Genomic DNA, 27412 nt, shown 5'->3' with positions numbered 1-27412 from the left:
TCAAAGCCGCAGGTCAACAGACTGTACTGCTGTATAATGCATGAGGGAAAAGGTTATGTGTTCCTGTAATGTGCTATTGCTGCAGTATGTATCTGCTTTCAATCACAGAATGTTTTAATCAATAATGCCTGTTAATAGGAATAACACTGTTACGGTACAATACAGGAGGAGTTGAAAAATGATCGCTTGATACTATTTATCACGTTTCTCTTAGTACAGGTGACATTACAGGTGTAGAACCCATCATTGTATCCTCTATGAGAAGGTAGGGTGGCCATCATTTACCACTTTAAGGGAACAACACAGCCTTTTTTCTTTTTACATAGCTGTCTGTAATAAGCTACCATTTTATTTATCATCACTTTTAACTAATATGGGATACCATAATCGTTCACAAAAATGCATTATCGTGGATATATAATTTATGAATACGGAATACAGAAAGTTATAATATTGTTATATTAATATGCTTAAGGACTTCTTTAAGATAGAAACATTTTAAGCGTCTGTTTAACGATGCTTTAATTAATGACTGCTCCTATATTTTTATGTTTTGTCTAAGAAGGTTGGTTTTACACTGTTTTGTGTATCTTATTTTGTCTGTATTAGCAGGGCACCATTGTGAATGAGAGCTTGGCTCTCAATTGGCTTTCCCCTGATTAAATAAAAGGTCACCTATAGCGTCATTTCTTAACAGACGGACTGACTGCCCTAATGGACTAGAATCCTACTGAGTAGTACGTCAGACTCAGTGAACGTTAAGGTCAGAAGTTGGCATTGTTGAGGACAGATAAGATTAAGGATTAGTGAAATTAACTGTCTGTTATTTGTTTTTTATACTTTTCCTATCAAAAACTAGTTTCACATTTTGTCTTTACCATATTAATAACTATGAGATCACAGAAAGCTGCAGTTTTAGTTTTTAAAGCTTGAGAAAAATACACACACAATTTGTTTTTTGTTGTTTGTTATGTTGGATATTTTTTCGGTATGTTCGGTTGAGCCTGGTGTTTAGTATATAAGTATAATGAATAGTGATTAAATAGGCTTTATCTAAAGAAGAGAATCAAAATCTAACATAACCAGGTAATAAAGAATAAATGTGACAGTATAGCTTTTGAGTAAAACAAAACATGGGCTTGTATCATTCTTAGATCATAAGTAATGGTTTCATTTGCTTGTTCTTGTAAATCTCTTACTACTGATGAAAATAGTAGATATTCGCAATGGTTGAGTTATGGGCTGGGCATTATAACAATAACGATAAAACATTTAGCTGACGCTTTTATCCAAAGGGACTTACAATTGTTATATATGGAGGCGTTAATTGATTTGCTCAGGGACACATTGGTGTCTCACAGTGGATTAGAACCCGGGTCTCTCACACCAAAGGCATGTGTCTTAATGTGCCAATAATCACAATTTTCCTCAATAACATTATAATAAATGTTCAAGTTTGATTTTTTTTAATTTGAATCTCACATAAATCAGCACTTAATTTTTCTATTAAGATATTTATTTTGTTGAGAAAAAGAACTGAAAAAAGATTGAACTTAAAAAAAGTGGTTATCATTAAAATTGTTTTGAATGTTCTACCTCAGATGTGTAAAGTGATCCATTGTTTCACATCAAGCGTTTGACCATAAATAATAGTTTAAAACACAATAGCCATCTTGTTTCTTAAACTAAAAATGTAAACTAAAAATCATAAAAATCATGATAATTATCGATATTGAATGATATCAACTTTTTTTATCGTGATAACAGTTTTGGCCATAGTTGGCTTACAACTTACAACTGACATAAGTTGGTAGCAAATTGAGTTGTAGTAGTGTAGGCTGTACCTCCAAATACGGTGGTGTAGTTCATAACATAAGCAGCATAACGACACAGACAAAGTCGCCAAGGGGAAAATAGAAGACTTTGAATGCATATGTAACAGACAAAGGAGATTAAGGCTTACCAGATGTAATATTACACACATTTTCTTTTGAAATAGCCAAACAGTATTGATTTGTAATGGACCATAGTGTCAATCTTTTAATGTTAAATTCAAGGGAGGTCTGCAGTGTTTCATCACTTCAGCAGTGTTATGCACAACACACTTAACCTGAGAGCAACTATTAGCTGTAGATTAGAGTTTTTATATTAGTATTTGTCTGTATAAGAATTACTATTATCACCATAAACAAATACAACACCAGCCCTGTTTTCTGTATTCGATGATTAGAAGGGAACTCAGTATTATTTCTTTATGGCACAAAAAAGAAAGTTTGCAAATTGAGGGAACTCTTTCATGATGGCGGATGGAAGACGGTGGATAAAATGTAGGCTGACGGCTAATTGTCCTCTCAATGACAGAAAGAAAACTTTTGACTGAAGATTTTCTTGCAGCATCAAGCCATTGTGGTATTAATTTGATTGGTAATTGCTAACGTGAATAACCAGATTAAAATAACGCTTTGAGGTATTAACGTGGTTCTCCGTAACCCCAGCAACCTGAGTTTCATTATTTGTCTGACAATCAGATTAACGTCCGGATGTTGGTGTGGTAGCCTCCAGGAAGCATCTCATTGTAATTATCTTGTTCTTTCTCATATTAGAGGATAAGAGGAGTCAGAACGGAAGCACGTTGTTGGTGTTTTCTGCCTTGATCACTTTACTTCCTTTCATTCATTTTAATTGAATTGAATGTAATATTGCAACCAGTGCTGCTAGCGTTTCTGCTGTTAACACTGTGTAGGCACACAGCTTTGCACACATTTCACTCTGTGACCTTTCTGACACATTAATAGAATTAAAACACTTACTGAAAGCAGACCTGCTTATTGTGGCATGTCAGGTCACATGGCAGATTGCCAAGTGACCCTGCTCTGTTAATCAGGTACTATGATTTAATTCAAGATGGCCAACCCTAAAGGTCAACAATCTGTATAGACCTTTTTCACAGCAAACATTTTGAGTTCATAGCAGAAAGATGACTCTGATCTGTTCATGTGTCCCAGTGAGCCGTGACAGTGTGACAGTGAACCAGCATAAACAACACAAGGATCCTGAAACTGAAGCAGCTAAATGGAATTCTGCCAACATTTGTTTTATTATTGTGCTTTTCCTACTGTGACATGTCAAAATGGCTAGACCTATTACTTTAATATAAGTAAATTATACCAACGTGTAACAGTTAATTTGGCAATAATGAAAAAAATGCTTTGATTATAAAAACTAATCATGAGAACTGTGTTTTAAATTCATAAAAAGTATTTTTACCCCACCAGATAATAAAAAGTCTTTGTATTTGTAGCGTGTTAAATGTTATTAACCAGGTTTAAGTGTTTGTTACTTTGGGCTGTTTTGATACCTTGATTTCTCCAGAGGAATCCTGAATGAACATGCAGGCTCTTTTCCTCCTGCTTCAAAGTTACTCTGCGTAAATTTGAGTAAACGCTTTGTTGCAAAGAGCCACCATTCAGTTTCATTCAATGTTTCTAGACGGAAACTGTATTGTTGCAGCAGCAGCAGCGTACATAAAGTACGCTGTACCTCGTGCCCCTGTCACCACTGTGTCTGCAAACACAGATGTCTGAACAGGTGCTTTGATGAGTAATTTTCAAATATTATCATTTAGTTTTCACACATTATGTAGCCTACCTTATTTCATCTGGTAGCTGAAGAGATTCCTCTTATGTTCCTTCAGACATCCAGCCACTCTGCACCTAATCCTTCTTCCTCTTATGCATCCACTGCTGCCATTCAACACGTCTCTCCCTCGTCCAAGTGCTACTGTCCGTCATGGCAGCTTGTCACACGCCCTCACTTCCTCATGACAGATCATTTGTCTCCACAGAAAGGACACATCAGCTTCATAACATCACTTGCTCCGCGCTCACAACTATTGATGTGTTGTTTCTGCGTTTTCCTTCATTTTCAACTATTTTTAGATGAGGGAGCATAAGAACATAATTGGATTTGCAGGGCAAGCTAACAGCAGATGGGGCAGCAAAGGACCAATCCACTGTAGGCGGCACTGTGTTAATCTGATGTTTCAACCACAAGTGACACATTATTTGTCCCACTTTCTATTAGATTACATAGATTAACACACATTCGACTGGCAAGTACACACGGCTTGGTGAATAACCAGATGTTAGGGAACATGCCATGTATCCATCCACGTGGCCTGATGATTAAGGAATTAAAAAAAGTTAGAAAAACACAATGTAGAAATATTCAGAAGTTATCCATCTAAAAATGTGACTTTTGGAAAATTGAAAAATTACCACATTACTTTTCTAGGTCTTACAGGTGTGTGTAACTAGACGTGAAGTAAAAAGTGACTTCTGAAATGTAATGTAGTGGTCTATGAGTATAAAGTCTCATGAATTCACATCCTTAAATGTTACAGTACTGTACTGTTTTCTTGTCCACATACCACACAGAATATGCTTACACACCATTTCATCCTCAGCCACATCCTCAAGAGAGGCCTTGTAATGTAACCAGGATTTACGCCTCTGCCCTTTACAGCCCAAGGAATAATTAACACACTGACCTGTGGAAGATATGTCAAGGTGACGCCTGCATGTGACCTCCTGCCGCCAGCACAAGCTTTCTTAAGGGTTGGATTTCACACCTGTGATAAAATTTAAACACTGGTACAGGAGAGGTTCATTAACAGGACAGGATTGATTTTTTTTTTAATATAAAATCTGAAAAGTAGCTACTAACCTTAGCTGTCTGGTAACTGCAGTGGAGCAGTATATACTATTAAGTCGCATAAAATGGAAGTACACTACTTGCACCTAGGTAAATGCATCAAGTAACTTTCCACCACTGTAAAAATTGAGCATCCTGACATTTCAATGCTTATAATCACAACATTAACAAGTATTGTGGGTTTTAAAGTGGTCCAGCATATCATGAACAAAGGACCCACAGAGAATAATTTTGATTTATTTGTACCTTTATGCCTTTTGACTTGAATAAAGTCTCATAAATAAATGTCTCATTTCTGTGACTGACACTAACAGGTATGTGCAGGATGATTATGCTTGCACGCTCCTTTATCAATGGTGTCTGTGCTGATTATTGGGTTTGAAATAACCCATGTTGATTATTGTGGTCGGCATCACAATGCAAATAATGTTCATTCAAATCTAATATAATAATAAAGTATTGCAGTCTAATGCCGCAGCTCTGCAATAAATTCCACCTTCATGAAGTTTATAATGTTTAGCCTGTTTTAGCCTAAATTACTGCATGATTGTTGTATAAAACTGCATTACTTTTTGCTAGTTCAATAAACTGGCAACTGAATGTATGTACCAAATGAAATTGTACTACATACAAAGGTTGTAGGGTACATTAGCCAACCTATAACTTATTAAAATGTATGTATACAAGAATGTGTATGTATACAAGAATGTGAGTTCCCACTTTTATTGCAATTTTAACAGCAAATAGAAAAAAAACATACTTGCTATCTTATATGCTACATAAAAAGTCGTTTGTATAACATTTGATTAGGTTGTATATATTTATGTATGTATTGTAAGACATTTTTGAACACACCTATAAATCTTTGCTAAATATCTCATCACCCGCTTGTGTGATTTGAAAACGTTGCAAAAAGGTCGCTTCCGCTTTCTCAAAGCGGCTGCCGGGAACGCGCAGGCGATCTTGAACGGCCCCCTGCTTCTCATTGTGCAGCCGAGGAAACATCGCAAGCTTTCGACGACGTTGGTATGAAATGGCAGAAACTGCTTGTGTCACGGAAGCACACAGATTAGGTTACGTAGAAGCTACACATGTATTTTGCGATGATCCTGGTCTGCTAGTGTGACGGAAACGAGAGCGTATCCGGAGGGAATAAGGGACTGAAGAGCTGTTTTTCTCCGCAAAACGTTCGGGTTGTGTCTCCAGCAGGCAGCAAACGGCGACTGCGGGTCGACACTTGGAATTAACCGGAGAGGGGTGAGCTCGACATATGAGGAGTTTTTCTTCCTATGAGACATGTTGGACGTGTTATTGTCAACTGTTGGGGGATGGGAACAGAAAATCTGGCCACATACGTTATTGTGAATAGGTGTTAACAGTACGTTTTTATAGTGACCACCACAGCAGGCAGGACAGGTCTGGCCTAACTGGTAAAAGGCAACCAGACTGAGTGGCTACATTGGGAAGCACACTACGGCAACCTCTCCGTGTCAGTGCTGTACACACATTAGTGCTGCTTACACTGTAAACTGAGAGCCGGGTCCTGGTGTTGCCTGCCACAGGACTAGTAAAAGGTTCAACCAAAACGCCGTGACCCTCCAGTCTGTGGTCAACTAAAGACGGTAACATCTTCTGTGTAAACAGTAATCCGTATCGACGCTTTTGAATACACCCTATTTTTAAAAGTAACATCAGTTTGCTGATATTTATTGCTGGTAAATCACATTTCTATTAGTTTGGTGTGCAAACTCAATTCCTGCACTGTAAACTGAGCAGAAATCAGTTTACACTGGTTATTATTGCAGCATCTCTATTTATTCACATCCTGAGAAGATGGTGTATATCAATATCTGGCTATATGCACGGGTTAAGTCCGTGTGTTTATGTGTTTTTATATGATAATGTCCTCACTGACCTGCAAACTGAAAGGTGAATGCAAATCCTCTAACTTGGCAATTGCATAATGTTGCAGTTGGTTTTATCTTTGTTACAACAATCAAATTGTGAACGTGTATCCGACTCTATCTAGTAAGAAAAGCTTTTGTAATTTGTCAAATTATCTGTGTTGTTAATTATCTGGTTCATTAAAATTGTCTGATCAAAGGTAGGTGAAGCTGAGATTGTTACAGTGCGTGCGTGTGTGTGCGCGCGAGTGTGTCTAATGTTATATGTCTTGGTTAAGCTTTATATCTCGCACATTCCTATAGCCCTGTTTGGGTGGTATAGCTCCCACACTGCACTGCACACGGCTAACGAGGTTTTCTAAAGAACCTGTGCCAAGAGAACAGCAGTGGTCAGCCAAAAGCACCAAGAAATCTGATTCCTGCACCAAAGGAGCAAGGTAGCCTGCAGAGATGGGCTTATGGCTCCTGGCTAACACAAGATGAGCTCACATTCATACCTGGGGGTTCTGTTGTTTGAAACTGATCCAGTATTTGGGGCCTATTGACTTGTGAATATTAAATAATTTTCTTTTTTGCTCAGTGGTCGATCCACAGTCTTTGTATTCAAACTCTGTTAACAGGTCAGTGTATAGTACCCAAAGGTATATACACCATAATTAGTGTAGTTAGGTGGAGTCAATATTTGATGCTGGTTGTCCCTCTCTAACCTGGCGGCCAGAACCAGCCCTGACACAAATACAGCAGGCCACAGTTTAAACAGTCATGGGTAAGGGCAAACATAGTTTACCTGAGAAAGAATCACCACATCATCTCATGTTATTCCAAATCTTTTGGATGATGTTCAAATTCTGTTCAAGATGTAATATTTCATTTGCTGTTTTTCCTATCTTTGTGCAAATATGTTTTGTGCCTACACTTCACACAGCATAGCAGTCCATATTTATTTCACAGCCCCCTAAACTTAAAATTCCCTAGCACTAGATTCAGCTGCACACAGAAAATCGACTTTAATTAGTAAATTGTACAAGATTCCACAGTGATGTCAAATATATAAAGATACCCGCATGCGAAGCATTTAAAGCTAAGGTCAGTTATTTTTTCATCAGTTAAAATTCCTAATTTCCAAGCTGTTGTGTATCGGCACCATGTCTTTTGCCATTTAAAATTTTCCCATCAGGATCATACCGCACTGTAAAAATACTCTGTTACAAGTAAAAGCACTGCATTGAAAATTTTATTTTAGTAGAAGTATATAAATATAATAAGGAAAATGTACTTAAAGTATTAAAAGTAAAAATACTCAATGCAGAAAAATGTCCCCTGTGACTTTTGTACTATTACATCATGAGATTATTATTGCTCATGCATTCATGTAAAGCCGCATTTTACTGCTGTAGTTGTTGAGGTGCATTCAACTGCAACTTATAATTATTTTTTCCATTAATCGATTGATTGTTTGTAAAAATTCTCCACTTTTAGGGACCCACTGAATGTTCGGCCACGGAAATTAATCAGCCAAAAATAGCAAAAAGCACTTTCCGTGTTCGGCCTAATATGTCAAAAGACTGAAGAAATTTTAACTAACAATTATGCTGACATGTCGGCAGTGTGGAAGCATTTTAAAGTGTCTGAGAAAGATGCAAAAATCACGGTTTGCAGACACTGTTCTGCTGAATCATCTCCTAGCACATCCACTCCATCTGTGGCTGACTTCTTAGAAAAGGCAACAAATGGTCTGACCCGCTTTGAGTGTTTGTCACTCGTTTTTAAGAAGGCGATTAAGCTAGCCGCACCTAAATTTGGATTGCACACATATTCAAGCCTTTATGGTAAAGCCACTGTAACGGACCAGTGCGAGCTGACAGGTTAGCGACTTTATCCTGTCAGTTTCTCTCTTTACAAAGACAAAAGACAAGTGTTGCAGTTGTATTAGTATTAGAGTCCTACCTGAAGAGATGCTGGGAAGTGTTCATGTTGCGCGATACGAGAACCACATACAACATTATTTATCAAATTGGGTCACTTAAATGAATTTAGCGCGAGGAAACGCATGTGACAACATCCGTTTTTCAAAATAAAAACTGTCTGTACAGGATGGAAATAAGATTAATTGGATTATATTCACAGAAAGAATAAAACATATATTACATGTGTCCATTAAAAGTAAATGGACACATGTCGCTCCACATCCTGTGGGAAACACTGAGTAAAAAACACATTTTGACTTTTTAATTTATGCTATGGTAAAAAAAAAAAAAAAAGGCGGAAAAAATGTGAATGTAGTTGTTCGGTGTTATTCTGCAAGTTTTTTCGTTATATTTGGTTTCGGCTTCGGCCAAGAATTTATATTTTGGTGCATGTCAATGCACTTCGTTATGAAAACTGTGTGTGCTCCTTCTCCTTGTGTGTAATTATGATGTGAAAGCCAGTGGAGGACTATGGAAGTGAAGACCCCGTTATCTGGACCCTCGGGAGGGGCCTTAAAATGCTTTTTAAAACATTGAATTTAAAAAAAAAAAAAATGTGCGACACAGCTTTTAAAACATGGACACAGCTTTTCACACACAACTCTGCTCTGAGTGGTGAATTGCGGCTTGTCGCATGTGGGACTTGTAGTTTTGAATCACGGACGAATACGCGATACACCAGCACCACCCACAAAACCCACGGCACTCTTTACGTGAACAAGATCACTGAACAACCCACACACACACCCCCCCCCAAATATCATTGTACATCCTGATGTTTCACTGTAGACATTGTTGAGTGCCATATTTGATAGACATCACCCAACCCTGTAATGCTAAGAACTAACTATTTAGTAATCATAACCATTCATGCATTACAGTGAGTTCTAACGGTCACAGAAAGTGACATTGATGAGTGCATAGGCTTTATATGTAGTTGAACATGTTTTAAGGCACCCGATACAGCTAGATGACCAGCCAAACCCAAACCAGGCAGCCGCAGATACACAGCTGAGTGTATAACTGTTTTAATAACAGAAATGAATAGACATAATCAGTAGGGGTGTGGAAAATAATTGATTTTTAGATGCATCGCAATGCGGACTTGGACGATTATGAATCGATTCACAAATGTTAATAATCGATTATCTAGAGGTTAATTGATAACGGAAGGCGGAACTCGGAAAAGCTGAAGTGCAGCTCTGGCAGCTGTTGATTGAATGACTGCCGCTACAAAACTTTCACAGGATCAATAAAATCAATGCACAACTAATGTTAATGATTTTCACCCGCACACTGTGCAGAACGGTAGCACTTAGCTAGCGTCCTCTCCTCATTCTTCATAGGACAGCTACATGACAGGCGGCAATAAGTGAGTGTGGAGTGTAGGTCACTGTGTGTCCGTTTATTAAAGTCTGTCTGTCGTTTTCCAACTGCTGGGAAAGTTAAGGCGGTTAGCGCTAGCTAACATCTCCTCTCCAGGCTGTGTTCTGGAAGCTGAGCAGGATAACTTTTTGCTGCCATTTCAAATTTGTTGTCACTCATCCACACCTCGAGTACACAATGAACGAAATGCTGTTTCTCAAGGCCCATGGTGCTCATTACAAGATTACAATAATCAACTTACAAGACAAGACACAACCGAGTGAACGTGGTTTGGCTGGAGTATTGTAAAGTGCGCCTCTTCAATATTTCCTATTATGATCGGCACGTTGGCTAATGTTGGGCTCAGATTATTGGTTTGGTATTTGGTGATCCCCAAATTGTCCCCTCCAGACAAACAGGAATGTGGTTCAGTTCAGCGCGCCTGTATGGGCTCTTATCGACAGCCATTGCTTTGGCTGAATGTGAGCAGTTCAAAGACAAATTGTAACTCCCAAATTGCTGGTGGACTAAATCTCGGTCTCCCAGATAACTTCCAGATAACCTCCAGATAACCTTGTTGATTTTCAAGAATCTGGACGGTGAAGTCACTGCGTTCGGGGTGAACAAGAGCAGACCTCTAATGGCCAACGTGAGGCCAATCACCGGGAGACTGTTTAGACAGTGTGAATCTGGACAGGACTGCCAAGCGAATGTGTGTTCACCTGTGCAAACGCCACATCTGACACTTGTTAATGCATTATCTTTCCTTTTTTGTCTGTTGTCAGAGACATCATTTCCTCAGAGCCAGTGATTTTCAATGAATGGCAGTATACCAGCTGTGGTTGCTGGGAAATCTGTGATAAAGCTGCACCTTTAATGCCTCAATATGTTTATTTTTGTTCAGTCGGAGCATGATTGAAGGATTATCAATAGACCTTTGATTTCGGAAGGTGGTCAAATAGATAAAATGTAGTTGTAATATTTTGTTATATCTAAATATAAACATGCACACAATTGATCACTAAACCAAAGGCTTTCATTAATTCATTTGTGTGCGCCCCTGCTTGTATAACATTGTGTACTGTGGGGCTACACATGAATCTGCCTCCTAACAGTTGAACAGGGTTGACAGCCTGACACACACTGTCATATCACACAGCCCCATTTTCACATGCAGCCACAGATCCTCTCGTCTCACAGTAACCCTGATATGTGCTGTTCTCTGTTCAAATAGGAGAGAAAACCATGTCACACCGCACGCTGAAGCCTAACATCAGCTTAGACGTACTCTGCAGTGTTTGAACAGGCCAACCTGTAACTGGTAGAACATGACACGAAGCCTGTATTTGATTTACCAAATGAAAAGCAAGCTACATGCGGCTTATGTGTTATTTCTGGTGCCTTTGCAACCAGAACCCACCGACAAATGAAGCTGACATTTTTGCTGCTCTGGATCAGTCTGAGCATTTTGTAAAAGGGGTTTAAGTCATGTCCTGTGAGGGTGCCTGTCAGTAAGCAAGAGTCAATTAAATTGGGTGTGGCAACATCACTTTGACGGGATGCAACATTATTATGTATCAAGATAATTAAAGCTTTCATAATTGTGCAAATAAATTCTTGCATATTTGCTACAGTTGGGAAGTGATCCCACAGTTGGTCAAAATTCTGCCTAAAAAGATTGACACGCTTGTTGTTACAAGAAAATGCCTTATTTTGGAGACCCCTAGTGGAAGAAACATACTGTTGGTGACATTCATTATTCAGGAGCTACGAAAGCTAAACACAGTGTGATTTACATTGTTTGCACACCTTTAACCAAACCGTTAACTGCAGTGACACGGCTTGGCTTCATTTGATCGTGCCGGCGTGCCGTATTTTACGAATGGAATTTTGTTGAATGGAATGCGGGCAACAGGTGAGGTGGTAGGTATGACTGTGGATCTCTCTCAGATGTTAATCGAACAGCAGAGGTGGTGGAGATTAGGGTTGGGCCCATGTAAAAATGTTTAAACTGCTTTGAAATTAAGTGTTCCAGTTGAAATTTCCGACTGGGAATTCGGACTTCCCAGTATAACTGGAACGCACAATGAGAGTGAAGTTGCAAGTCAGTAAGTTTTCCACAACACGTTCCTGCAAATGTTTCACAATAAAAGCCTTGTTAAGAAGAAGAACTTGTTTTTTTCCACTCAAACGCGAGGGCACTTTTAATTTAATAATTGAGTTGCATGTACCGTTGTGTGTGCTGAATTCAAATAGAGTGAAAACTGTCATATAAATGCAGTCCCTTTAGGTTGGGAATACGTAGCAGAGATAACTGGTTTGTGGGGTCTGACCTCATAAGTCCGGGTGCAGGTTAATCTGAGAGGGAAGTACGTATGGACATGGAAACATACAAACATAATCGCGTAGTGCCATGTGATGTGACAGTGGCTGTCATCACAAGACAAATCTGACTGAATGAATTGTTTGTTTGAGTGACTTTGTTTACTAAGCTTTTCAATCTACGGAAGCGACATGTTTGTGTACCTGCATGTGGCAGTATGTCTGTGAGATAAAATCACAGAGTTCAGACTCTTTTGTGAACAATTTTATTCATCCCTGTACCTCTGCAGCGCGTGGCTCTGCTGCAGACTGCTGTCAAGGTTCTTCGGCGGGAGAGAGAAGACGATCAGAGTCATAGAGAAGAAGGGGAGAGAAGAAGGGGAGAGAGAGGAGACAAAGATCAGAAGCAGGAAGGATAAAACACGAGTGTAGGAGAGGAGGAGGCACAGGGGAAGACACGCCGCATTTGAGTTTAATTTAAAGATCGCTCTTCTGGCGTAGTGGTCACTTTAAGCCACTTTTTGAGTTTGATTTGATGTCCTTTGTATCTTTGTCTTCTTACCACTAAGCGTGCTTCATTACAGAGCAAGCAGCTGATGTGTTAATTGATCTTTGAATAGGATTTGAATTGCCTTGGTCTTGCCTGCGTGTCTATTTTCTGAACCTTGTCTCCGGAAAATGAGTTGAATTTAACTCAGGTGGTGACTTGCGTTTGCAGCCCTGTACACAAGAGAAAGCAAAACAGAAGATAAAGAGCGAAGGTTTGATGAGCCGCGTACCCAAGAAAAGGAAGATGAGTGTAGTGGAGTGGAGAAGAGAGGGGGCTCGCAGGCTAGCGGACACTGAAAGGAAAGGAGGGGAGGGTTAGCGGTAGTCTGAGAAATCTAGAGTTCATGTCACGGTCCGCAGAACGCACAGCTATCATCACAAAGCGGACCTCCTCAGCGCAATGTTCCAAATTCCACTAATGATTTGTCGTCTTCAGAGCCAGCATGAAACCCTGCTTCCTCTCTGCCTCTCTGCCTGGATCATCATTCCCACCACCCACACCTCTAAGTTTTATAGTAGTCATTATAAATGACGAACCTCACTTGAGGACTTAAAAGGTGGCTGGTTTGAGTTTCTAATATTAAAGAATTATTCCAGGTTTTTATTAGGTTAAAGGGGCAGTAAACAGTGCACACATGAGCATTTATGTACACTGCTCAAAAAAATAAAGGGAACACTAAAATAACACATTGTAGATCTGAATGAATGAAATAATCTCATTAATACTGAATGTGCTGACAACAAAATCACACAAAAATTATCAATGGAAATCAAATCCAGGAGGTCTGGATTTGGAGTCACACTCAAAATCAAAGTGGAAAACCACACTACAGGCCGATCCAACTTTGATGTAATGTCCTTAAAACAAGTCAAAATGAGGCTCAGTAGTGTGTGTGGCCTCCACGTGCCTGTATGACCTCCCTACAACACCTGGGCATGCTCCTGATGAGGTGGCGGATGGTCTCCTGAGGGATCTCCTCCCAGATCTGGACTAAAGCATCCGCCAACTCCTGGACAGTCTGTGGTGCAACGTGGCGTTGGTGGATGGAGCGAGACATGATGTCCCAGATGTGCTCAATTGGATTCAGGTCTGAACGGGAGGGCCAGTCCATAGCATCAATGCCCTCCTCTTGCAGGAACTGCTGACACACTCCAACCACATGAGGTCTAGCATTGTCTTGCATTAGGAGGAACCCAGAGCCAACTGCACCAGCATATGGTCTCACAAAAGGGGTCTCAGTTCCACGTCTCTCTCCTGATGTACTGGCCTGTCTCCTGGTAGTGCCTCCATGCTCTGGACACTACGCTGACAGACACAGCAAACCTTCTTGCCACAGCTCGCATTGATGTGCCATCCTGGATGAGCTGCACTACCTGAGCCACTTGTGTGGCTTGTAGACTCCGTCTCATGCTACCACTAGAGTGAAAGCACCGCCAGCATTCAAAAGTGACCAAAACATCAGCCAGGAAGCACAGTAACTGAGAAGTGGTCTGTGGTCACCACCTGCAGAACCACTTCTTTATTGGGGGGTGTCTTGCTAATTGCCTATAATTTCCACCTGTTGTCTATTCCATTTGCACAACAGCATGTGAAATTAACTGTCAATCCGTGTTGCTTCCTAAGTGGACAGTTTGATTTCACAGGAGTGTGATTGACTTGGAGTTACATTGTGTTGTTTAAGTGTTCCCTTTTATTTTTTTGAGCAGTGTACTTCATCGCTACTAGTGAGTCAGTAATTCTTTAAAGGAATAAATAAGACTTGTTTTCATTTTAGGAAATGCAGATAAGGGTGTCTTACATCCAAGACAAAGCCTAGTAGTGTTTAATTAAATTAACTGTTGGCTGTTTCCGAGTCAGACAGTCCGCAGGGTGGGGCTTTTTCATAGAGTGATCTACAGTATGAGCAGTTTATCAGCAGTTCCTCGAAGTCTGGTAGCTCCTGATTACCCACCATATTAAATGTTAGTTTGCCACAAGTCTATACTAATAATGTGGCCACCTGATGCACAGTGTGAAGTGTTATACTGCCATAAGTTAGGACATTTGCTCCGAAATTCAGTTATTAATTTTTAATTTGGAAAAAATTACCCCTTGGAGTGAATAGTCCAAATCAATTCTAATGTTGCTCCATGTCTCCTGATTGTGTTAATATGTCATTCTACAAAAAAATTACAACCCGTCTGTCTCTTTGCAGGTCTTGAGAGCTCCACTTGAATGCCCAATCACGGCGTTTGTCCAAGGCTTCACCATGAACCGGAACAAGCGTGAAAAGGAGTACTACAGTATAGATGTGGGCGATTCAACTTTTATGGTTTTGAAGCGCTACCAGAACCTCAGACCCATCGGATCCGGAGCACAGGGAATTGTCTGGTGAGTCTAAGGGGGGAATCCAAATATATCACGTGTTGTTGTTGAAATGTGTTGGTCTTGGAAATAGTAGTTTGACAAGATAAAATCAGCTCATGTTCCACTGATCCACTTTATTACATGGTCTTCATCAGTGTATGGTGTTTGCTTGGTTGTCATAGAGCTGGGTTAGACAGCCAAGGCATTACCATGACAACAAGGCAAACTCATGAGATATAGTTGGAAGTCCCACTATTTGCATTTTCAGTTTCATCTTACCTCTGACGTCTCTTGAAACTAAAGTAAGATTTCACGTGTCATTTCAGTATGAAACCTACAAACCTGGATAGAAATGAATCAGACACTCAGAATTAAACATGTGATTCTGCAGCCTTATTTATGTGTGACTGTTGTGTCAGCCAAAATAATCAGTTCATCTATTTATCAGTCAGAGAGGGTAGAACCTGCAGAATTGAACTTTCCCCATTGACACTGTCACCTGAGAAAACATTTGATGGAAGCTACTGGTGCAGTGTGCAGTCTTTGGCAGCTGTCGCCTCCAAAAGTTGACGAGATCAGATGTTATATCAGCATACGTTGCATACGACAAGGGAATAGATGCAAATTGTAATGTTTGTTGACAGTGCATTATGGTATTGTGTTCCCTGTGGATCTCTGTAGACGTGAGAGGATTAGGGGAAGTGTCAGTGCTGAAACACATTTTAATCTGAAACCCAGGATTAGTTCCTGTATATGATGATATTCTATCTTATCAACAGTTGTGCCACGATGGCATCGGTGTCGGTGGTTGATTGATCAAATTTTTTATGCCAAAAAAGGTGAAGTTCTTATACCAGAAGCTAAGCTGGATGAACTCACCTAAGTTGCCATCATTAATCTTGTCTGTACAGTGAAATACAGTCCAATACAACAACGCTGCAGTGTTGCAAGATGTTTCTAACCTTTTTTGTTGGACTTAGCAATGTAGATAAAATTAGATAAAATATTTTTTTTTATCACATTATTGATTAGGGCTGTGTGATATGACTAAAATCTTAATATCCAATACAGGTCATTTCATATCCAAATAATGATATGTATTCTGATATGGAGATTTGTTTTGTAAATTCAATGAAATATCACAACATACTGTTACGACATAATTTCCAGCAGCAACTCATGATATTTCTCTGCATCATAATGGTGTGGTAAGTGATTCTGGAGAAATCCAATACTGTGACATATTCTATGATATACAGTGAGAAACAGCAAATTATGTAACTAATGTTAGCTAGATTGTGGTTTAGCAAGCCGTCCCTACTTGCTGCTGCAAAGCTAACATTAGAAGACAAGACGGTCCCAGAGTAGCACAGCAGGCTCCAGACTGCGACACTCACAGCTCTCCTGCTGCTATAGCTAACATCACAACAACAGAATGTCTTGGGGCAGTAGAAAGTAAGCTGAGCGTCCGTGGGCAAGTTATTAAACGTTACCTGACACACAAATCATGGCTGGATCTTCAGGAATGTATAATTGTGTGGCTCACCCATACAACAGACTTCTCTGTTAGGTATGAGCTCCTCCTTGTTTGCATGGCCTCAGTCCGCCTGTTCAGTATTGACCGGTTCTCTCCTGCACATTTGTTTATTCTGAATGTGAATTTCTTTCCTGCAACACCTGCACCTGTGGAAGAATGTACCGTGGACAGATGTCTGTCGAATATCCAACATAAAACTTCACTGTGGTGCAAAGCGTCATCCCCCTTGCAAAAATATTAGTGTAGAGTGTGGAATTTGCTACGTAATGAAACAAACGATAGTGTAAATGTAAACAATAGATGTTTTTCTATTGTCAAACAATATGCAGGTGCTGGTCATATAATTAGAATATCATCAAAGTAGATTTATTTCATTAATTTCATTCAAAAAGTGAAACTTGGATATTATATTCATTAATTACACACAGACTGATATTTCAAATGTTTATTTCATTTAATTGTGATGATTAAAACTGACAACTAATGAAAATCCCAAATTCAGGATCTCAGAAAATTAGACTATTACTTAAGACCAATACATAAAAAGGATTTCTAGAAATGCTGGCCAACTGAAAAGTATGAACATGAAAAGTATGAGCATGTACAGCACTCAATACTTAGTTGGGGCTCCTTTTGCCTGAATTACTGCTGCAATGCGGCGTGGCATGGAGTCGATCAGTCTGTGGCACTGCTCAGGTGTTATGAGAGCCCAGGTTGCTCTGATAGTGGCCTTCAGCTCTTCTGCATTGTTGGGTCTGGCGTATCGCATCTTCCTCTTCACAATACCCCATAGATTTTCTATAGGGTTAAGGTCAGGCGAGTTTGCTGGCCAATTAAGAACAGGGATACCATGGTCCTTAAACCAGGTACTGGTACTTTGGCACTGTGTGCAGGTGCCAAATCCTGTTGGAAAATGAAATCTGCATCTCCATAAAGTTGGTCAGTAACAGGAAGCATGAAGTGCTCTAAAACTTCCTGGTAGACGGCTGCGTTGACCTTGGACCTCAGAAAACACAGTGGACCAACACCAGCAGATGACATGGCACCCCAAACCATCACTGACTGTGGAAACTTTACACTGGACTTGCAGCAACGTGGATTCTGTGCCTCTCCTCTCTTCCTCCAGACTCTGGGACCTTGATTTCCACAGGAAATGCAAAATTTACTTTCATCAGAGAACATAACTTTGGACCACTCAGCAGCAGTCCAGTCCTTTTTGTCTTTAGCCCAGGCGAGACGCTTCTGACGCTGTGTCTTGTTCAAGAGTGGCTTGACACAAGGAATGTGACAGCTGAAACCCATGTCTTGCATACGTCTGTGCGTGGTGGTTCTTGAAGCACTGACTCCAGCTGCAGTCCACTCTTTGTGAATCTCTTGTTTCACAATCCTCTCCAGGGTGCGGTTATCCCTATTGCTTGTACACTTTTTTCCTACCACATCTTTTCCTTCCCTTCGCCTCTCTATTAATGTGCTTGGACACAGAGCTCTGTGAACAGCCAGCCTCTTTAGCAATGACCTTTTGTGTCTTGCCCTCCTTGTGCAAGGTGTCAATGGTCGTCTTTTGGACAGCTGTCAAGTCAGCAGTCTTCCCCATGATTGTGTAGCCTACAGAACTAGACTGAGAGACCATTTAAAGGCCTTTGCAGGTGTTTTGAGTTAATTAGCTGATTAGAGTGTGGCACCAGGTGTCTTCAATATTGAACCTTTTCACAATATTCTAATTTTCTTAGATACTGATTTTGGGGTTTTCATTCGTTGTCAGTTATAATCATCAAAATTAAAAGGAATGAACACTTGAAATATATCAGGCTGTTTCACTTTTTGAATGGAATTACTGAAATAAATCAACTTTTTGATGATATTCTAATTATATGGCCAGCACGTGTGTGTGTGTGTGTGTGTATATATCTTCATATCGCACAGCCCTATTATTGATATATATTGTGATATATAATATTTTCTGCAACACCGTAAAGTACAGTTTGCTATGTGAAAGGGGTCACTTTTAGTGATGAGCCCACAGATTATTGTTGACTCGATGGCCGCAGCTTCACTTTAGTGATTCATTCTTCAGTCTGATCAGTGTTAATAGGGAAAACCCTCTAAAAGCCAACTGTACTCTATCTGCCCAGCACCAAACGGCAAACTAAAAGTTAGCGACTAGCTGGTGAACAGCATTTAGCAGCTGAAGAGCCACATATTTCCATGAGAGACAGTGGAAACTGAGCTAAACACAGAGTGAATATTCGACTTTTAGGTCAGTCCAAATCAATTCTAATGTTGCTCCATGTCTGCTGGATGTGCAGCTGTTTGCTAACATGTTAGCCATAGCCTTAGTAAGTAGTGTCCTCAAAAATGTATACCATTTTAAAGCCCCTGTGTGTAGGAATTGAAAATGTCTGACTCCTACTCCTAGACAAAGTGTAGTCTGCATGTTCTTAACCTTTGACTAAATTGTCCCAACAAGACTTGGTGAGAGTACAACCTGTAATTTCATTCCATCTTCAACATAGCCAAAAAAAAGAGTGCGAAGACTTATATATTATTGTTGTTGTAAGTTTTTGCTTTTGTTCTCCACCCCAGTTCAGCGTATGACCACAACTTTGAGAGGAACGTCGCCATCAAGAAGCTGAGCCGGCCGTTTCAGAATCAAACTCACGCAAAACGGGCCTACAGAGAACTGGTGCTCATGAAATGTGTCAACCACAAGAACGTAAGCGCTCAGACAGCTTCTTTTCTTTTTAAGCATGTATAGCTACATCAATGTGACCATTAGGGGGTGGCAAATTTTGGGCCGTGACACCTTCCCTGTTGTGTGTTTCCTGCGGATAGAGGCTCGCAGCTGGTTCAAATGCATGGGGTTGTTTCAGAGTTGAGATCAGTCAAGAAGTAATGTGATGAACAAGCATGTGGGAGCAGTGAATTTACAATATAAATAACAGAAGACACTTGGACGGAGCAAAAGGAAAGTTCAACATGTTTAATCTTTAAATCAGTTTGAACATAATTTTCCTGTGAAGGGGCCGCATCAGGCCGCATTGCAGGTGATTAAATATTTATATTGGGTCATCTGTTATTCAAAATAATGTAAAGTTAATCAGTGACATTTCTGTAGAGATTCATCTTCATCTTACGACCCTTTTACTGCAGAGTCATAATGATCCAAGAAGCTGCCCACCTTGTTTGATAGGTGACCTTAAAACAGAGGTCTTGTTGATCCTCCCTACTGCTGCTCCGTGTTTGTTTTTTATGTAGTGCTTTAAATTGGGGACTGTCCTGTTGTTGTTCACTGTTGACAATCCAGCTGCCGCAGTCAGAGCCTTTCAGATGAACCCTGCTTGGTTCAGGGATGCCGAGGTGGTGGCAGTGATGTCATTCATTACGACCCATCATCTCCCCTCCGGATTCGCAGAGTAATAACTGGTGCTTTTTTTCCCCGGCAGATAATCGGCCTGTTAAACGTGTTCACGCCACAGAAGACACTGGAAGAATTCCAAGATGTGTGAGTATTACTGAGCCAGATAACATCTGCTCGTCATGTCTTTGTAAAATCAATACAGGATGTAGCATGCTGGGGGTTTAGATTACTTTTTAGGGTGCTTGTGCAGCATAGCTAGATCCATGGTTAGTGTTTAATCCTGCCTTACTACAGGTTGATTGTAGGGCTGAACAATTTTGGAAAATAATCTAATTGCGCTTTTTTTTTTATTTTATTTTTTTTACCAATATTGCGATTTAATATGATATCTAATTTCTAAGCTCTGTACCTTCAGTATTATTCAAAATGGACAAGCAGTAAATCAGTGTATAGTATGACCAACACAATATACATATAATATACATATCACAACCACACTGTTCTTTCTTGTGGGTCAGGCCTGTGTTATGATGAATTTAGTAGAATTATTATTATGAGCAATGGTGGAGAAGATATTATTAAATTATAATAATATGAGAAAGATAATTTGAGTCAAGTCATGGTATTAAATAATATGATATAATATCATCAGGTCGGCCTACCTACAGACCACAAGAAAAACTAAGTTCACCACAGTGTGTTATACAGTAAGTGCTCAAAACAAAACCCACAGTTAAACCACCAATTAATGCGTCCTTATCTCAGTTCAAATCTCCTAGGAGTCCATCTTTCTCTATCCCAGTAAGCAAAAAAAAAAAAACTCAGTTTGAGGTTCAATTCAAAAGTTGGCCAACGAAAATAAAACCACGTGACGCCTCTCGTGTTTAATAGACAAGCTTAGAAATTCTCTGACATCACCAGCTTGCAATGCTGCTAAGAGGCGCACTGGCTGTAACCAGGCTGTAACTCGGGTCAGACTGCGCCTCTTTCGGACTTGAAAGTTTGGTTTGAAACGCCGTTTCACAGATATTTCCTGAGCTGACTGGTGGCTGTGTGTGTGACCTTACATTTATTAATTTAGCTGACGCTTTTATCCAAAGCAACTTACAATTGCTATACGTGTCAGAGGTCGCACGCCTCTGGAGCAACGAGGGGTTAAGTGTCTTCAGGGACACAATGGTGGATGGGTCACAGTGGGGGATTGAACCCGGGTCTCTCACACCAAAGGTGAGGCAGGCGTCTTATTCATTGTGCCATCACCACCCCACCTTACTACATATGTCTATCTGTTGTGCATTTTTCCTGTCCATCAAAGCTGCGGATGGCCTGACGATTTCACCCACCACCAAGTTACCCTCGGGTGGCGGGTGCTACTTTCATTCCCTGTGTGACACTAAAGTTTATGTTGTGTCAGCTTCTGTCAAGATTAAGGCCATTGTACCACAAGAAGACAAGGTACAGGGTAACGTGCAAAGTTGATGCTTTCTCTGCAGACTGGTTTAATCTCGCGTGTCATGTGACCAGCTTTTGCGATTAGAAAATCTCGTTTTATTACATCGCGATATCGCGAATGCAATTAATCGTTCAGCCCTGGTGCATAGTACAGGAAGATTTATTTCAAGGAATACATATAAACACCTGCAATCACAGCAAATGGACAGGTTAAATGTTTAAGCTAGATTCATTCAGTGGATCATCAGGTGGAAATGTTTCGTGGTAAAATAACTGAACACTGACAAGTCACAAAAGTAACATAGAAACTACCAAATAATCATTTTTAACCATTTGCAAAGTCCAACTTTTATATATTCCACATTTGGCTGGACGGTTTCCTTAATAAGACCAACATCAGGGTATATTATGCAGCGTCCTGGATGGGATGTGTTTGCAAGTCTGCAAGACATCCGTGCGAGTGGAAACTTGCTGTGGAATCTCACAGAGGGGAATACTAAACTGAAATGTGGGGGAAGTGATGGTTTTGTAGAGTATGACGGGAACAAACATGATTAATGCCATCCTCTAGAAGCTCTGTGTGTGTGCGTGCGTGCATGCGTGCGTGCATGCGTGCGTGCAGTGCTGTGTCTGCCTGATTGGAGCTAAAAAGGAAACTGGACAAATCATAGCCAGAGGGTTGCGGCGCAAACACACAGTTAGAGGATGAAGGATGAGCACTCCATTTGCCTGTGTGTTTGTATACCTGAGTGCATACTTGTATTGCAGAGCGCACGGTTTTCTAAAAATATGAATTTCAGCATATATGTATGTGCATATGTGTACACACACTCAGCCTTACACATAAACATCCTTTGACAGTGGATTTTAGCCATTTTCACTTGACTACATGTTGTGTATACAAATTATCATCCAAGCAGTCCCAAGTCCTACTTTTTATGGCGTAGAGCTGCACACTCTGTCACCAAGATGTTTCTTTTTGTATAAAAGTCTGTCAGAAGGGCCTTCCTCAGTGTAGGAGCATTTTAGGGACTGATGATGTAACAGCTGCCAGATAACATATTATCATCACAGTTTTGAGAAGGAGAACCCTTACTGTCACTTCCTAAATGCCACAGAAAAAAAGTGCAGTGTGGGTGAGGAGATGTAAAATGTAGTTTTACGATAAATTTAGGTAGTAGGTTACATAGTTATGGTTTAATTATATAGTAAATGGTTTGCTTGAAATAGCCAAGAAACTTCAGCCTTCAGCATCTAATATTTCATTTTATTTTTGATGTGTATTATATAGTCACACAAGTCAAGAATATGCTGCATCCCATGTGAAATAATAACCGGTGAATGTATGAAAGCTCTGTTTGTGTGTCCGCCTGCCTGTGTGATTATTTTGCCTCTCTTTCCCTGCAGGTATCTAGTGATGGAGCTGATGGATGCAAACCTGTGCCAGGTGATTCAGATGGAGCTGGACCACGAGAGGCTGTCCTACCTGCTCTACCAGATGCTGTGTGGGATCAAACACCTACACGCCGCCGGCATCATACACAGGGTCAGGCACTCTAATATACATGCATAACAGATTTGCATGCATCAGATGCAGATAGTAGGCCCAAATGTTGTAATGTTGGCACACATAGGCACGCTCAACTTGATATACAGCTGTAGCCAGGGGCACATGGCGTGTGAAGACAGTGAAAATGTGTATCCATCTAGTGACACTTTAGTGATAAATGAAATCACCAGATAACACAAGCAAACATAAACAGGTTGTCATACAGAAGAGATGACGTAGGTTGCACACACATACACTCAGGTGCTTGTTCACTTTGAAACAACACACACACAGGATGACACACACACACACACACACACACACACCCTGAAGCACCAGCAGCTATAAACAAAGGGTCGCTCTTATATGCACACACACACACACACACACACACACACACACACACTCTGACGGCACTCTGTCAATCACCCTCAGTAAGAGGCGCAGCAGTAGATTAGCAGAGCTCCTCTTGCTCTGCCAGCCAGAACTAATTGAGCCACAGGCGGAGCTAACCAGCGCCACTCGCATCAGCGCGGTTCGGCACGCAAAGCTTTCATAAAGTGCAACAGATGCAGTATGAGTCATGGATCGCCAAAGATTCAGCTCTCTCGTTCTTGCGGGCTTTATGTCTGTGATGAGAGAGCTCTCTTGTTCTTTTGAAGATGCTCGGAGTTGCTAAGCACTACCTAAAGAATATGTTTTTCTACCTTTTCAAGGCGTTAGCCACACAATTTGATGGTCTCATTGCCAAGAAGTGATAATGATTATGATGATGAAATTAGTGTTTTATTGTTTGCTAGTGAGCTGCCTCCTGGACATTTTTGGCTACCTTGATGGCAGGTTTTGTAGTATTCTGTGCAAACCAGGTGGTGATCATGAGAAGGACAATGTGATCCAGCTTCATAGAGAGGTGAGGGTATTGAGTTGGCCAGCTCGATCCATGCTTCATAGCAGCATAGTTTCAAAATGAACCTACATTTTTTTACACCTCTCATAATAACATTACAAACCTCTAAAGTTATGTTTTGTGGGAACTGCTCCGCGCTGCTTTAAGCTCGCACGTTCACACACTTTGGCATCTGACTCGAGACAACCACTTTTCTTTTGAGGTAACTACGGTAACATTAGCGGCCTGTTTCTGTCACTTGTTTGTGAGAAGGCGATTAAGCTAGACGCACCTATATTTGTAGTGCACACGTATTAAAGCCTTTACGGTAAAGCCACTGTAACGGACCAGTGCGAGCTGACAGGTTAGCGACTTTATCCTGTCAGTTTCTCTCTTTACAAAGACAAGTGTTGCAGTATGAGAGGCCTACCTGAAGAGATGCTGTGATGTCTTCATGTTACGCGATACGAGAACCACATACAACATTATTTTTCAAGTTGGGTTGGACTGAATGAATTTAGCACGAGGATTCACTTGTGATGACAAGGTCCGTTTTTCAAAATAAGGTATCTATAGATTATGGAAATAAGATGAATTGGATTATATTCACAGAAAGTAAAAAACGTATTACATGTGTCCATTAAAAGTAAAAAAAACAAAAAAAACAACAATAAAAAAAAGTATTTTGTTGGAAAAACATTAAATAAATTTGTTGACTTTTGTTGCTGATTCATCACCATGTATAGCTATACAATGGGTTTATGATTAAATAGTTTACTAGAGCACAAGGTTGTTTACAAGAGTGCAAAGTTCTTCATAGATAGCCTCGAACCCCGCATCCCCCAAGAGAGTCCGAGGCCCACCCACCATAGTCTCTTAAAAACCTGTGGGAATCACTGAGATTTTAATAGTTACTAACAAGTCCTCCTTTTTTTTTTTCCCTAAAAGAGCATAGATATCCCAATCCTGAGGAGCTGGGAAGTTTTGTGTACCTCCACCTGTTTATTGACCTGGAGGAAAATTTTAATTTGGTTATTTTATAACCTATAAGCATTAATCCAAACTAACTAGGACCGAGTGCTCTTGCGGAGGGAGTGTGGATCAAGTGGACCGTGTCTGCACATTCTAGTTATTGGTAGAGAATTGGGGCTTCAGTACTTCAGTGTTGTTTTTCTCTTTGTTTCCCTGATTTATTCCTGAAGGTTTGTATAAAAGGGAAATATACCTGCTGACATTGTTGCATTAACTGTACTGGCAGACGGCCAATCAGTAGATTATAGCCACAGGCAGTTAGTCTTGTTTATGACATGTCACCTCACCGGATGGAAATTTGAAGTGCTAGACAGATATTAATGTCAGTTTAATTTGTCAGGATTAGCTTCAGAAGAGAGGAACAGCTTTCTCTGCAAGTTAAACCGTTTTTCAAAAGCTCTTTGTTTTTGTCAGGACACTTGAAAGGACACCTACCATTAACAATTGTGGCTCAGTACATGTCATATTTCTTCACTTTCTTTCTGTAGGTGTCAGGTGATTGACATGAAACAGTGAAGAATATAATGCAGCACACAGAACTCAGTGAACAGTTAAATGAGGATCAAATAAAAAGTTGGACAAAAAAAACACTTTGGGCCAGATTTACTAAATGTTTGCGTGAGTAAAAATGTGTGCAAACTTCATATCACCAGCAAATTAACATGTAAGTTGATCTTCCAGAAGTGCAAGATAGCACCTGTTGTTCATTTATTACTTTTGCCTTGATGAATATGCAATTTGGGACGTGTCAATTTTATTGTGAAAAATAATGGGAGGGTAACATGCAAATACATTTATTTACTAAATGCCATGTGCTAAAAAGCCTAAAAGCATCTGTATTTAACACACAACCCTATTTTAAATACGGTCATCACCATTGTGTTTGCACCTGTTGTTATATACGCAATAGTTCTTAGTTTATCACCTATAACAGGTACTACAATTGCACGTGCAATATTTTAGAATGCAGACACATTTAGTACTCTTTATTCGGGGTGTTAGTAAATCCGGCCCTGTTTACTGTGATACATCAACTCATTGGTATTTGTTTTCCATATTGTACACGTTTCTTCTCGAGGAGAACAAATACCAGTATCCAAGCCCCAACTACACCACATACAGTGTTTCACATATACAGAATTTATTTGAAGTTGTTCCCACCCCCAAAGAAAATGATTTTGTATGTGGTATTTGATATTTCTTACTTTTTTTCTCAACTGTCTTTTTATACAATTTGTCTCAACATCAAACTTTCTTTTTTTGCCCCTTTCAGAGCAGGACACCAACAGATCATACCACAACTGTAGCACGTCAGTCTTAATCAGGCTCTCCTTGTTGTGTTTTTTGTACAGGACCTTAAGCCCAGCAACATTGTGGTGAAGTCTGACTGCACGCTGAAGATCCTAGACTTTGGCCTGGCCAGGACAGCTGCCACAGGCCTCCTCATGACTCCCTATGTTGTCACCCGCTACTACCGTGCACCTGAAGTCATCCTGGGCATGGGCTATCAGGCCAATGGTGAGTGGAGGAAAGCAGCATCTTGACAGCGACCGGCCAATGAGGAGCTAAGAAGCTGCTGCCTGGCCTGCTGCATGGCCCTCCCCCCTGGGATGTTTTTTGACAGCACCTCCCAAATACACACACACTCCCTATTCTTGTTAAGGTCACACTCAGTGGGGGGGAAGTTGGCATGTTGGGCAGCGTTGCTTTTTGGGAAACTTCTTGTCTAGGGCCTCCATTTCCCAGCAGTGCTTTAGCATGCGTTTGATGTTTTATTAAGAGGTTGCTTGTCCTGAGCTCCTTATAGCCTGGCTAATAAAGCCAGTATGCCACTTGTGCATGCTTCAGCAGTTTCACTTGGTGCTCCTGCTTGGAATGTGTCACAGTTTCTGCAAGATGGTCTTAAAGGAATAGTTCAACATTTTGGGAAATATACTTATTCGCCACATGTAAGATGGGATACCACTCTCATATCTGTCCATTACATATGAAGCTAGAGCCAGGAGATGATTATCTTAGCATAAAGACTGGTAGCAGAGGATAACAAAATCAAAATCCACCTACCAGCACCTCTAAACCTCACTAATTACTTACTATTAATTACTTATATCTTGTTTGTTTAATCCGTACACAAAACAAAGTGCAAAAACCACAAGCTGGGGTTTTACAGGGTTAAGACTTTGTCTTGGTGGGGGGATTTTCAGGAAATATAATGTGCTAATCGTTGAGCATTGGCAGTGCTGGCAGGCTGATTTTTCTACCTTTGGACAGAGCTAGGCTTACTGTTTCCTGGTTCTGGCTTTGTATTTAGCGTACAGACATGATAGTGGTATCAATCCATGTAATTCTCAGAGCATTAAGCTAACAAGTGCCTTTCCCAAAGGTGTTGAAACATTCCTTTGCTAGAAAGGTAACTAGTGTTCTTTAGCGT

The 27412-nt window shown here is 40.3% G+C and overlaps 1 protein-coding gene across 3 annotated transcripts in view; it reads left to right on the top strand.

The window, feature by feature from the left end:
- The first annotated feature begins 5688 nt into the window (after nucleotides 1-5688).
- mapk8b (mitogen-activated protein kinase 8b) overlaps nucleotides 5689-27412 on the top strand; it is a 37938-nt gene continuing 16214 nt past the window's right edge. For 2 of the 3 annotated variants that reach the window (XM_038735151.1, XM_038735152.1), the window contains exons 1-6: nucleotides 5689-5970; nucleotides 15016-15191; nucleotides 19288-19417; nucleotides 20148-20206; nucleotides 22922-23060; nucleotides 26334-26499. In XM_038735151.1, coding sequence (XP_038591079.1) covers nucleotides 15070-15191; nucleotides 19288-19417; nucleotides 20148-20206; nucleotides 22922-23060; nucleotides 26334-26499 — 616 coding nt within the window. In that variant the 5' untranslated portion in view covers nucleotides 5689-5970; nucleotides 15016-15069. The remainder of the gene's footprint in view (nucleotides 5971-15015; nucleotides 15192-19287; nucleotides 19418-20147; nucleotides 20207-22921; nucleotides 23061-26333; nucleotides 26500-27412) is intronic. The other variant, XM_038735153.1, reaches the window with a different exon arrangement.

The sequence above is a fragment of the Micropterus salmoides genome, unplaced genomic scaffold, assembly GCF_014851395.1.
Source record: "Micropterus salmoides isolate LMB-PRFRI ecotype aquatic unplaced genomic scaffold, ASM1485139v1 Ms_hic_scaffold_21, whole genome shotgun sequence".
NCBI classification, from domain to species: Eukaryota; Metazoa; Chordata; class Actinopteri; order Centrarchiformes; family Centrarchidae; genus Micropterus; species Micropterus salmoides.
The sequence above is the reverse complement of the archived record's forward strand: the minus strand, read 5'-3'. Positions and strand labels throughout refer to the sequence as shown.